Source organism: Myotis myotis, unplaced genomic scaffold (assembly GCF_014108235.1).
Source record: "Myotis myotis isolate mMyoMyo1 unplaced genomic scaffold, mMyoMyo1.p scaffold_m19_p_3, whole genome shotgun sequence".
Taxonomy (NCBI): domain Eukaryota; kingdom Metazoa; phylum Chordata; class Mammalia; order Chiroptera; family Vespertilionidae; genus Myotis; species Myotis myotis.
This window is the reverse complement of record NW_023416335.1, coordinates 210,364,311-210,376,989: the sequence shown is the minus strand read 5'-3', so window position 1 is coordinate 210,376,989 and position 12,679 is coordinate 210,364,311. Positions and strand designations below refer to the sequence as shown.

The 12,679-nt window shown below is 49.9% G+C and overlaps 1 protein-coding gene across 3 annotated transcripts in view; it reads left to right on the top strand.

Annotated features, from left to right (window-relative positions):
• POLDIP3 (DNA polymerase delta interacting protein 3) overlaps positions 1–12,679 on the top strand; it is a 19,577-nt gene extending 6,898 nt beyond the window's left edge. Inside the window, exons 2-9 of one of the 3 annotated variants that reach the window (XM_036300703.1) lie at positions 1,377–1,767; positions 2,466–2,552; positions 3,708–3,803; positions 4,852–5,031; positions 5,560–5,637; positions 6,123–6,252; positions 9,249–9,315; positions 10,455–12,679. In XM_036300703.1, the coding sequence (XP_036156596.1) occupies positions 1,377–1,767; positions 2,466–2,552; positions 3,708–3,803; positions 4,852–5,031; positions 5,560–5,637; positions 6,123–6,252; positions 9,249–9,315; positions 10,455–10,632 (1,207 nt within the window). In that variant the 3' untranslated portion in view covers positions 10,633–12,679. Of the gene's footprint in view, positions 1–1,376; positions 1,768–2,465; positions 2,553–3,707; positions 3,804–4,851; positions 5,032–5,559; positions 5,638–6,122; positions 6,253–6,694; positions 6,844–9,248; positions 9,316–10,454 lie in introns of those variants that run through there. The other 2 variants (XM_036300704.1, XM_036300705.1) reach the window with 2 other exon arrangements.

Below are 12,679 nucleotides of genomic sequence, written 5' to 3'. Positions count from 1 at the left end.
AGAGGAGATGAGGTGATGGCAACTAACAGCCATTGTGAGCCTGGAAGGTTAATGATTGATAGGAGCCGCGTAGGGGCCTTGACACTTCCCTGGATCAGGATCTAAAAGCTGTTGGAGCCTTTGTCATTCCCCTGGTGCCAGGATGACACCGGTCAGGAACTGCAGAGTGTGCCCCTGCGAAGCTCTTAGTCCCTCCCAGGAGATGCAGGCTTGTGAACAAATCACTGTGATGCAGCATGGTAGGTGCCTTCATGGAAGCTTTGTCCAGCTGTGGAAGTGATAGGGGGAAGTGAAGGAATGGGAGGTGGGGAGCTTACTGTCTCCTGCTGCCAGCACTGCAAGAGCAAGAAGCCCCTAGCTGGGCCGTAGTGGACATTTCCATAGTCTGCCTAGAATGCCCTTGACTCACTTCTCTTTCCAGACACCCTGGCCTCTAAGCCTGCCCACCACCTGCAGGCATCCACTTGCTTGTGGTGTCCCCGCAGACTTTGGACTTTCCTAGAACAGGAGTCTGGTGGTTATGTGGGTGTCTGTATGCCTCCACCCCCAAGTCAGAGCCCCAGGAGACCTGCTCCTTGCCGTGCCCTTTTGGCGACTTGATTGCTGGGCCCAGGGCCTCTGGCTTCAGAAGGGTTCAGTGCCTGATGAGTGAAGGATTCATCTGGAATGCTTTCTGATAACTTCGGTTTTATCTGTCTGGACCTTACGTATTTATCAAAATATTTTTTCCTTATTTTATGAGTAGACCTTCAGTAATAACTCCTGGTGTGAACTGATAGTCTGTTACTTTTCTGTGATGGGCATCATCAACAGATGTAGGGAGTTGAAATCATTAAATAAAACCAGTGGGGGCTAAAACTCTATCTTCTATAATAATAAAGCGTAATATGCTAATTAGACCAGACAGCTGAACGACCTTCCAGACGAAGCTGGGGCTTCGAGGGCCGAGGCAGCTGCCACGGCTGCGAGGGCTGAGCCCCTTGCACAAATTTCGTGCATCAGGCCTCTAGTATATGTATGATACTTTCCTCCACCTTTGACGTTCTAACTGGGCTAATCAGAGTAACAGAGACAGATTAACAGAAAAAATAAAATTTTAATACATGCACATGAGGAATTCACATAAGCATGAAGATTTTTATTTAAAAAACTTTATTTTATTGATTTCACAGAGGAAGGTAGAGGGAGAGAGAGATAGAAACATTAACGATGAGAGAGAATCACTGATCAGCTGCTCCCCCCCCCGCCAAGGATCAAGCCTGCAACCTGGGCATGTGCCCTGACCGGGGATGGAGCCGAAACCTCCTGGTTCATAGGTTGATGCTCAACTACTGAGCCACGCCGGCTGGGCTTAATATGACAATTTTTCTTTGCAGGCTCAGTGTCAGACCAGGAGTTGGAGGTATCCGATCTTATTTTGGGATCCAGCAGAGCTTCCTCAGCCAGCCAGCACGCACAGCCACCTTCCAGCAGAAGTTTGATGCCCGGCAGAAGATCGGCCTCTCGGATGCCCGGCTCAAGCTGGGAGTCAAGGATGCCCGAGAAAAGCTTCTGCAGAAAGATGCTCGTTTCCGGATCAAAGGGAAAGTGCAGGATGCCAGAGAGATGTTGAACTCCCGCAAGCAGCAGAGCATGGCTCCCCAGAGGCCCCACCAGGTAGCTGATGCCCGGGAGAAGCTCAGCTTGAAGCGGAGTTCCCCTGCTTCCTTCATGAGCCCCCCCATCGGGACGGTGACTCCAGCGCTGAAGCTCACTAAAACCATCCAGGTAGGTATGGCTCTTGTCATAAATCCCAGGAAGCCAGCAACAACTATAGATTCTGGCAGAGAGCAGGGCTCAGGAATGTTTGGGGAACATAACATTCCTGGGTTTGTGTAGTAACCATATGAGGAAGGCAAGGTATTGCCCAGTTTTATATAAAAGCAGGGGAGGTCCAGTGAAATGAGGTGACTTTCCCAGGTGAGCTAGCGGTGGAGGGAAGAGGGGAAGGGACAAAACATGTATGGAGCATGTGCTACCTGGCAGGCACCTGCCATATATGACCTCCCTACTCACTATATTGCTCACTGCAGCCCCGGGGTTATTACCCCAGCTTTATCTAAGAACCTCGGTCCCGGAGATGTGAACTATGCCCAGAGTTACACAGCTCCTCATACAGTGCCCTGGCCACCTGCACAGCCAGCACCCCAAAGGGAACGGGGAGATCATTTCATCTCCACACGCTGTGGTAACAGGAACAGAGGCAGCAGGGAGCAGGCATTGAGCCGGTTCATTGAGCCCCACGCATGCCTTGCCAGGGGATCTCTGGGACGGCGAGACTTCCTGTCACTCTCCTGTTTTGGACTGAGGCACTCTGTAGGGCCTTTTACCAAAGACCAGACTGAGTGCCCCTCATAGTTCAAGTTCAGTGACCGTAGAGAATATGTGGGCCCTGTGTGATGGATTGTGACCAGCGGTGTCTCTAGGTTCCACAGCAGAAGGCAATGACACCGCCTCATGCCCATCCTGCTGGAATGAGGATTAACGTCGTCAACAATCACCAGGGGAGACAGGTAGAGTGTGTGCGCGTGTTCTGGACGTGTGTGTACAAATGTGTTTTGATTGGACCTGCTGGGTGGATTAACTGATGCTACTTTCAGGTTCACAATTTGAAGGATTGGGAGAGATTACATTTGACTGTACTTTATGAGTTTTAAGAAGAAATTTTGAGGAGAGAGGCATAAGAGGCAGGAAGCAAATTGAAAAAAAAAATTTTTTAATTAATATGTGCTTAATACAGAAAATTTACAAACCAGAGAAAGATTAGGAAGAAGTTTCTACACTCCTATTCTCCTAAGCCAACCATTGTAGAAATTCTGCCCTGGTTCCTTCCTGTTTTTTAAATGTCATTATTATTTAGTTATTGCATAGTTGTAGTTGTGGTTATATTTTTAATCCATTTTTGTATCATTCTTTTTTCACTTTATAACAAGCATTTTTCTGTTTTCACATTTATCGTAAACAACATTTTGAACCCTTGGTTTGCCATAAGCATCTATAGAGGCAAGCAGGATGGTTTCCATTTTGGACACGTGTCAGTTAACTGGATAACTGCATAATCCAGGGGTCCTCAAACTACGGCCTGCGGGCCACATGCAAATACAAATATTATATTTGTTCCCGTTTTTTTTTACTTCAAAATAAGATATGTGCAGTGTGCATAGGAAGTTGTTCATAGTTTTTTTTTTTTAACTATAGTCCGGCCCTCCAACGGTCTGAGGGACAGTGAACTGGCCCCCTGTTTAAAAAGTTGAGGACCCCTGGAATAATCCATTGAGTTGACGTTCCAGTTGATTTAAACCATTTTACTGTACTTTTCACTGTTAGAAATTCTCTGAACATCTTTGTGGGTAATGTCCTTTCTAGGGTTTGGGCCAGAGTGCCAGGGCAGGGCTTTCCTAGCCACAGGATATACGCAGACATTTGGGGGCTCTTCCTAGGCATCGTCCACTGGTAGAAAGGATGTACCTGGAAGCTGCAGCACTTCCTCTGCCCTTGTGGGCGGGGAGCCACCTGTGAGGACTTGAGCCTCACTCAGCTCCTCAGGCACCCACACGCCCGCTTCTCCCTCCACCTCCATTGCTCCAGCAGCCCTCGCCCTGCTGTCCTCGCTCCAAATGCTGTTGGCAGCATTTACGCCACATTAGTTTATATTGATTTATTTTCAGAATTTATATGACCTGGATGAAGATGATGACATTGCAGCTCCCATTCCTAGTAAACAGATGAAATTGGCAACCTCCAGCAGCTTTCTCCACCACATGGTAGGGTGTTTCATGTTTTGCCGACACTCGCTGTGTGTGTCTGACTAGTTGGATGGTAGAGGTGGTGGAGAATTGGCCTTTCGACTCCGATATATTTCTTCATTTGGGTCTTAAGATTTTCAGAACTGGAACTAGCCCAGCCCCTCATTTTATCAATACTGAGACCAGAGTGTCTAGTGACTTGTTCAAGGTCCCATAGGTCGTGAGGTGCAGAGCTACAGCTCCCCATTGATTCAGGTTTGAGACGCTTCATGAGAAACGTGATGACCCACAGGAGGAATCCATGTTCTTTCATTTGCCGTAGGACATTCTACATGCTTCCCTTTCCTCCGTTCTTAAATCTGATTCCCTTCGTTAGTGTGTTAGCAAAACAATCTGAACCTTACCCACCAGTGCAGTCTCACAAGAAAAGCTTGATAACTAGGATACTGGGCAGATACAGGCAGAACAGGAAAGAAAGCAGCATCGGGAACATCAAGGACGTCTGCATGTTCCCTGACATTCTGGGAGCTGCTAGGGCGAGGCCTGTTTCTGGTGCCCCTGTAGAGCCAGAACAGGGGCCAGACAACTGGGAGTCTGGGCCTTCTTGAGAGGGGGTTCTTAAGCCCAGCCAGCCTGGAGCCGGTCAATCATTGTGATAGAAGCATATGTGGGAATCCCAAGCTTTTGACCTTCCGACCAGCCCCAAATTGTTGGATTTTTATAAAGTCTAAAGCATGTCAAACTCGCGGCCGGCGGGCCGCATGCCTCATTTAGGTAATCGAGGTCTAAACGGTTTGAGTGAGCCTGTGGATCCTGGTCAGGGCTGCGTGTAAGCTTCTCACCAAGGGCTGCTAACCCTGGAAAGTGGCTTCTGTGAGCACGTGTGCAGGCTGTGTGTTTCTCTCCCCTTCTGCACCCTCCCTGTGGATGTCATTGGCAGCCTTTTGGCTTCAGGCCACTAATGGAATTGGGGGAATGGTGGGGGGCTCAAGGGTGGGGGTTGTCGGTCCCTAACTGGGCATCCAAGTCGCTAGCCTCTCAGGTTCCTGTCTGCCTCTTTGTTTAGGCCGGGCTGAGCAGTTCCAAGCTTTCCATGTCCAAGGCCCCCCCTCTCACCAAAGTGGTTCAGAATGATGCGTACACAGCTCCTGCTCTCCCCTCCTCGGTTCGAACGAAAGCCTTGACCAACATGTCCCGGACACTAGTGAACAAGGAGGATTCCCCCAAAGAGCTGCCGCCTGCTGAGGTGAGGTGAAGGTGAAGGAGAGGAAGTGGAAGTGACCACCCAGTGGAGAGTGGCCTGTGCTGGGTGGGCAGTGTGCTGTAGGTACCCTGCTGCGTCCTCACAGCGCCTCTCTGAGGTACGCGTTGCCACCCCCATTTTACAAATGAGCAAACCAAGACCCAGCGGCCCCTGAGCGCAAAGAGCTCGCAGACGAGTGGGGGGAAACAGAGCCTGTGTCTGGTGATACAGCAGCTGTGCTCAGAGAGCTGCTGGAGCACTGAGGAGAGCGCCCTGAGTCCACTGGGCACAGCTGGGAAGGCTGAGCGGGTGGGTGTTGAAGTAGGAGTGGCATTCCAGGCAGGGGCACAGACGCCTGAGAGGCTCTGCTTATTGGAAGCAAGAGGCTCCATCCCTTAGCATGGGGTGGGGGGCATGATGGGCGCTGAGGTCTCTAATAGGAGGTGGGCCTCCAGGTCACTTGCCCAGAGTGAGTTCTGCTGTTGAGCACAGCTTTTCTCTGCCTTCTGGTAACACTCTTGTCTGTGGCAGCCTGTCCTCAGCCCTTTGGAAGGGACCAAGATGACTGTGAATAACCTACACCCTAGGGTCACCGAGGAGGACATTGTTGTGAGTATTGTGCCCTGCGAGAATTTCCCGTCTCCAGCCACTTCTGTGTCAGTGGAATTGGTCACTCTACATAGAGCTCCAGAGTTTATTCCTAACAGATTCCTGTGCGACATATTAGCCACTGTTGTTATCGGATAAGCCTGCACATTCATCCTCATGGCAGAGTTCTCAGAGAAATTCCATAACTATTATCCTTATTGAGGAAGGAGGTGGGCACCGAGGCGGGGGGACTTTGGGCGTGACTTGTTGAATGTAAGCTCAGGCCCATTTCTCATTGCCTGCGCACAGCTTGTCCCCTCTCCTGGTCCGTGCTGAGGCCTGTGGGTGTCCCCAGAACACCCCCTAGAATGGAGCTTCCCTGAAATCTTGGGCATATTCAGCCGTAGTGCGGCCACCAGTCAACCCAGAGCCCTTGCAATGTGTTGAATGGCAGGCAGGATGATGGCCTGAACTCCTCCCCTAACCCCAGCCCCTCTGCTTGGCAGGAGCTTTTCTGTGTGTGTGGAGCCCTGAAGCGGGCTCGGCTGGTCCATCCGGGGGTAGCAGAGGTGGTTTTTGTGAAGAAGGACGATGCCATCACCGCATACAAGAAATACAACAACCGGTGTCTGGATGGTGAGTCGGAGAAAGCAGCTACTTCCCTCCCACTCCTCACTGCTACTGCCGGGCAGCAGGCCTTCAGCGCATCCTTCCCCTGCAGTGGGGGAGGGCATCCTGTGCAGTCCCCACTGGGGCCTTCTGTGCACCAGGAGCAGGCAGGGAGGGGAGTCTCTGGGTGGTGCTGAGCTGCCAGCTCCTGTCCCACAGCCCTGGGTGTCACCTGGCCTAGCACCTAAGCTAGCTAGCAGGGAACACCTGTTCCACGGGTGGTCCTCCTAGGGAGTCTCGGCAGTGCTCGTGAGCCATAGCCTCCCCAGCCAGCTGTGGGTCTGCTCGGTGCTAGGACACAGGCTCCTGAATGGCCTGGAGCCTCGTCTGACTGTTGACACCCGGTGAGCTCTGCCTCTAGTGAGTAAACCACTGATTTCACTGAATGCAGATTCCCCATTCATCTCAGGGCAGCCTAGGGCGAGGAACGCTGTCTGCACGGTCCTCCTGTCCACCCATTTGCTCTCCGGTGTGTGTGTTGCGTCCCTACTGTGGAGCAAGGCCCTGTGCTTGCAGCGGAGGGGCAGAAACTAAGAAAACACAGTCGCTGGGAGTTCGGTTTGCATTTCCCTAAAAACTAATGATGTTGAGCATCTTTTCATGTGCTTTTTGGCCATTTGTGTATCTTCCTTAGAGAAATGTCTATTCAGAATCTTTGCTCACTGTTTGAATTGTCTTTTATCATTGAGTTGTAAGAGTTCTTTATATATTCTTTTTTTTTACTACTTATCTGTTTTCTCAATATATATATATTTTTTATCCTCACCCAAAGGTATTTTCCATTGATTTTTAGAGAAAGTGGAAGAGAGAGGGAAAGACAGAGAGAAACATCGATGTGACAGAAACATTGATTGGTTGCCTCCTGCACTCGCCCTGGAGCCTGCAACCAAGGCACATGCCCTTGACCGGAATTGAACCCAGAACCCTTCAGTCCACAGGCTGACGCTCTGCTCTGTCCACGAGCCAAACCAGCCAGGGCTCTTTTTTTTTTTTTTTTTTTAAATATATTTTATTGATTTTTCACAGAGAGGAAAGGAGAGAGATAGAGAGCCAGAAACATCGATGAGAGAGAAACATCGATCAGCCGCCTCCTGCACATCTCCCACTGGGGATGCGCCCGCAACCAAGGTACACGCCCCTGACCGGAATCGAACCTGGGACCTTTGAGTCCACACAGCCAGGGCTCTTTATATATAATCTTGATAAAGGTCTCTTAGATAAATGGTTTGTTAATCTTTCCTCCCAATATGTAGTTTGTCTTTTCATTCCTTTTTTAACATATGCATTTAGAGTGATATATTTCTCTCTCAGCACTGCATTAGCCACATTTCATAAGTATTGGTATGTTGTGTCTTTTCATTCATCTCAAAGTATTTTCTAAGTTACCTATGTTTTTCTTCTTGGACCCATTGGTTATATAGGGTTGTTTTGTTTAATTTCCATGTATTTGTGAGTTTTCCAAACTTTCTCCTGGGTACGTGGGGCAATATGTGTTTAGCTGCTATTGGGCAGATGTCTGTTTCTCTGTTCATCTGCCTGGTTCTGTCCATTACTGAACGTGCAGAACCGAAACCTTCAGCTGCTGTTTGTTTACTTCTCCTTTCACTTCTGTCAGCTTTTGCTCCATGTGTTTGAGCCTTTCGTTAGTTCCATAAATGTTTATAATTGTTCTAATTGTTTTCTTTCTAGTGGAGTGACCCTTTTATCAGTTATAAAACATCCCTCTTTATCTCTAGTAACATTTTTCGTTTTAACGTCTATTTTAGCTGATACTCATATAGCCACTCCAGCTTTCTTTTTTTTTTTCTTTTTTTTATTGATTTTTTACAGAGAGGAAGGAAGAGAGATAGAGAGTTAGAAACATCGATGAGAGAGAAGCATTGATCAGCTGCCTCCTGCACACCCCCCACTGGGGATGTGCCCGCAACCAAGGTACATGCCCTTGACCGGGATCGAACCCGGGACCCTTCAGTCCGCAGGCCAACGCTCTATCCACTGAGCCAAACAGGTTTGGCGCCACTCCAGGTTTCTTAGGGTTGCTGTTTGGGTGACATATATCTCTTTTTACTTTCAACCTTTTTGTATCTTTGAATCTAATCTCCAATAGATAGAATATATCAAATCTATTTCAGATTAATACTAACTTCATTCCACTGAGAGATAGAAACGTCACTTCTGTATGGCTTCATTTCCTCATTTTGTGCTGTTTTTTTAATGTTTACATTAAGAAATTTTTTTTTCACGGAAACCAGTTTGGCTCAGTGGATAGAGCATCGGCCTGCGGACTGAAAGGTCCCAAGTTAAATTCCGGTCAAGGGCATGTACCTGGGTTGCGGGCACATCCCCAGTAGGAGATGTGCAGGAGGCAACTGATCGGTGTATCTCTCACATCGATGTTTCTAACTCTCTATCTCTCTCCCTTCCTCTCTGTAAAAAATCAATAAAATATACTTAAAAAAAAAAAAAAAAGAAAGAAAAATTTTTTTTCTTTATCTTACTCTTTTTTGTTATTTTCCCTGTCACATTTTATGTACACTGGGAGTGTAGTACTCGGTACAGTTAATCTTTCATAGACAAAGTGGAAGTCTGTACCTATACTTTTGAATCCTCTGTGCACTTAATTTCATAGCCTAACATTTTCCCTTACTAATTGCTCCACAAGCCAGGTTGGGTGGCCCCACACCGAGCCCTGGCTCTCCCTGACTTCCACGCTCTTCTCCGCTGTGAGGCAGGGCCTGTTGCCACTTTGCTTCTTGGTGCTGTCATTGCCGAGGTTTCATGGACCTCAACACTGGGATTTTCTTAGTCCCTGGGTTTTGCTTCAGAATCCAGCAGCTCCACCCCCAGTGTGAAGCTAGAGCTGCCAGCGGTGGGTGTTTGACCCCCGTGATGCAGGTGTCGGCCTTGTCCTTTTGTGTGGAGAGCTGTGGTCTCGTAGCAGAGCTTTTCTCTTGGTTTTTCAGGGCAACCAATGAAGTGCAACCTTCACATGAATGGGAATGTCATCACCTCCGACCAGCCCATCCTGCTGTAAGTCCCAAAGGCAGCCGTGCTGGGGCGGGTGGGGCTCTCTCCTCGCTGACTCTGCCTGGTCACCTCTATCCTGACGGTACCTGGCCTGCACACAGCTCCACCCCACCTCCTGTGCTCTCTGGCAGGCCGGCAGTCGGGGTGCTCAACTTTGTGCAAAGGGGCTTGTCTCGTCTTTTCCACCGGGGATTGGCCTCACGGGCTAGCATTACAACCTGCTCCCAGCCTATAATCTAGACCAGCCGTGGTCTAGATTAAAACTAAAAAAAAAAAAGACCGTACCCTTTTATGTAATGATGTTTACTTTGAATTTATATTAGTTCACACAAACACTCCGTCCATGCTTTTGTTCTGGCCCTCCGGTCCAGTTTAAGAACCCATTGTGGCCCTCGAGTCAAAAAGTTTGCCCACCCCTGCTCTAGACACACTTGAGGAGAAAGTGGAGAGCAGGCCAGATGTGTCCCTCTTTGCAAAACTGGGTGCATTGTCCAAGGGGACAGGGAACTCCACCTCCTGTGATTGCCTCTGATGGAGACGGTGCTGGCTGCTGCCCTTGTTCTGTGTCACACGTCTGGGTGTACGTGCCGGGTGTGGGACTGCAGTGCCTAATGTGTAGGCTGTCCTCTTATAGACAAGGAGGCAGAGACCTGGGGAGGATGTTAGCCTTGCCAAGGCGGGTGGGGTAGTGCGAGGCAGGCCTGAAGTAGACTTCAAAATTCAAAAAGACCAGAATGTGAACCCTGGATATTGAATTGTGTGATTTGGACTAGTTTCTTAAACTGTATTCCAGGACTAAGTTGTATTCTGAAAAGTGTGGGTCCTATGTCCTAATAAGTTTGAGAACCATTGGGCTAAGCAGAGTTAAATTTATTTCTTCAAGACTTCTCAGAATATATAACATGCTGATGTGTGTGACCATCCCTGAGGGATGTGCATTGTTCTCTAAACTTAACACCCCAGCTGACAGCAGGCTGCACCTCATCCGCAAGCAAGCAGGGGGCAGGTTTGCTGCAGAGGAAGTGAGATGCAGGCTACAGAGAGCACTACATTGGGGGCCTAGCTTGTAACGGATCAATAAACGGTGGCCCCTCTGCGTCTAAGGGAAACTGACAAGGATCTTGACTCTTCTCTGCTCACAGACGGCTGAGTGACAGCCCCTCGGTGAGAAAGGAGAGTGAGCTGCCTCGCAGGGCGAACTCTGCCGCCTCGTCCAACCCTCCAGCTGAGGTGGACCCCGACACCATCCTGAAGGCGCTCTTCAAGTCCTCGGGGGTCTCTGTGGCCACACAGCCCACAGAATTCAAAATCAAACTTTGAGCGGGGGAGCAAGGCAGCCAGAAGGGGGCAGAGGAGGGTGGCTCTGTTTCCCGAAGCAAAGCTTGTGACCAATGGGCCGTTGGACTGGAGGCCCCAGGTGGGGGTAAGAGCTCCTCACTGGACAGACCCGCCTTCCTGTGATGTGTTCTACCCTGTGCTCTGTACGTTAACATTTCCTCTAGTGTTTCTTCTCCCTCCACCTTCTCTCCAAGGTAGGTTTGTGTTGTTCAGATTGTCTCTCCCCTTAAACTCAGCTCCAAACCAAGTTCTTTCCTGGAAATGGTGTCCTGAATTCTCTGTGTGTTTTCTTGTGGCTCCATGGGATACAGAGTGGGGCTGTTTGGAGGATACTGTTTTTTTCCAGGGGTGAGGGGCTTCCTCCCGTTTTATTTTTTGAAGTTTTTGAACAAAGTGGAGAAGAGAAGTTTCGCCATCCTAATGGGAGCCGGGTCAGCTCCAGAGCTGTGCCACTCTCCGGCCTGGTCAGTGGAGGGGCCTGGGTGGGCATCAGGCCACAGGCTCTTGTCCTCTCCCCACAATTGTCTCCATACCAGTGTGGTCTGGAGGGCCCTGTTGGCAAGGGCAGGGTGAGGCTGCTGCTCTGCCAGGAAGTGTGCACTCCAGCTCTTGCCTGTAGGGCCTGTGCTGTTTCGGGCAGCTCAGAGTTAATCCTGAGGTCACAGGTCCCTTTCCCATGGGTTAGGCCCAGTGCTCCACCCCAGTTCCCTTGGCCTCCGGTTATTACTGCTGGGAGGGCTTGCTGGTTCCTCAAGTTTTCACTAGCCCAGAGCTCATCACACCCTGGTTCTGGTGTTAATGCCAGCTCTCCCCTAGTTTTGTGACACTGTGGGTTTGGAGGATTATTAAAAGGGGAGATATTGGCTTGCTCCTGGCTCTTTTTTTTCTGGCCTCAGATGTCTACAGGACAATAGTCAGGATTCTTGGGAGCACATATGCAGCTACCACCTTGGTAAGTGGCCCATCGGTCCATGAGCAGAGGGATCTTTTCCTGCCTTGGCAATGGGGGAGGGGAGTGGTGGTAAGAAGGGAGTAGAGAGAGCAAAGCAGCCCGTCCAGGCAAACACTAGGTTCCTCTCTTAGAATGGTTCCAGGGAGTTGGGGCAAAACTTTAGCACTCAGGGCAGCCCCTGAATGCCCAGTCAGCATGGCTCCAGAATCACCATCCGTGCCCCGCCAGCTGGCTGGGGCTGTAAAGGGAGTCCAGGTGGCAGAGCTGGAGAGAGTTGGGGAGCAGGATTCTGGGAGCCCCACAGGATCAGTAGCAAGTGCTGTGAAAGGCACAGGCCAAGAAAGGAAAGGGGCTGAGACACTAAGCCTCTCATGACCTGCTTGGGGCCAGCACAGCGAAGACAAACCTTTAAACACGTTTCCTCAGAGTTAAATCTGTCAAGCAGGAAGGCCTGGGGTTTGAACCCAGCTCCATCCTCCAGCTCCGAGGTTGCGCAGGCCCAGCAAGTCCAAGGGATGTGCTTGGTGGTGCTCCCTTTATGGTTCCGTAAAGAATGCAGTTCTTGTTCCCTTTTCCCCCTTTAAATGGGTGCAAATGTAGTTCTCAGCAGCTGAAAGACATTCCTCCTACACTTTCCCAAAACTCCTGGCCCAAGGGAGCATCCAAGGCGTAGGGCCTCGTTCTGGGGCCCGGAGCACAGGCAGCCACGCTCAGACTCTGCCCCGAGCAGAGGTGGTAAACATCCTGCCTGCATGGTGTTGCCCTCCCCCCTTCCAGTCCCAGGCCAGGCCACTCTGGTAGCAGAGTGTTGTTGAGGTAGTTGCAGCCACCTGGTCACCTGGACCCGGTCCTGGACAGCCATGTGGTACATTGTGGGGTGAAGCCCGTTTGTCTCCCCTAGTCTACAGGATGGCATCGAAGAGAAGGTGGTGGGCCAATCCTCGTGTCCCTCTTAACTTCCCGCTTCCCTACGTTCCCCATCTGTGTCTCTTTTGTTCAAAAGAAGAGGAAGAGGCATTAAGGGATGGAAGAGACTCTGTTACTTATACATTTCTGAATAAATGTTTGTTATTCCTA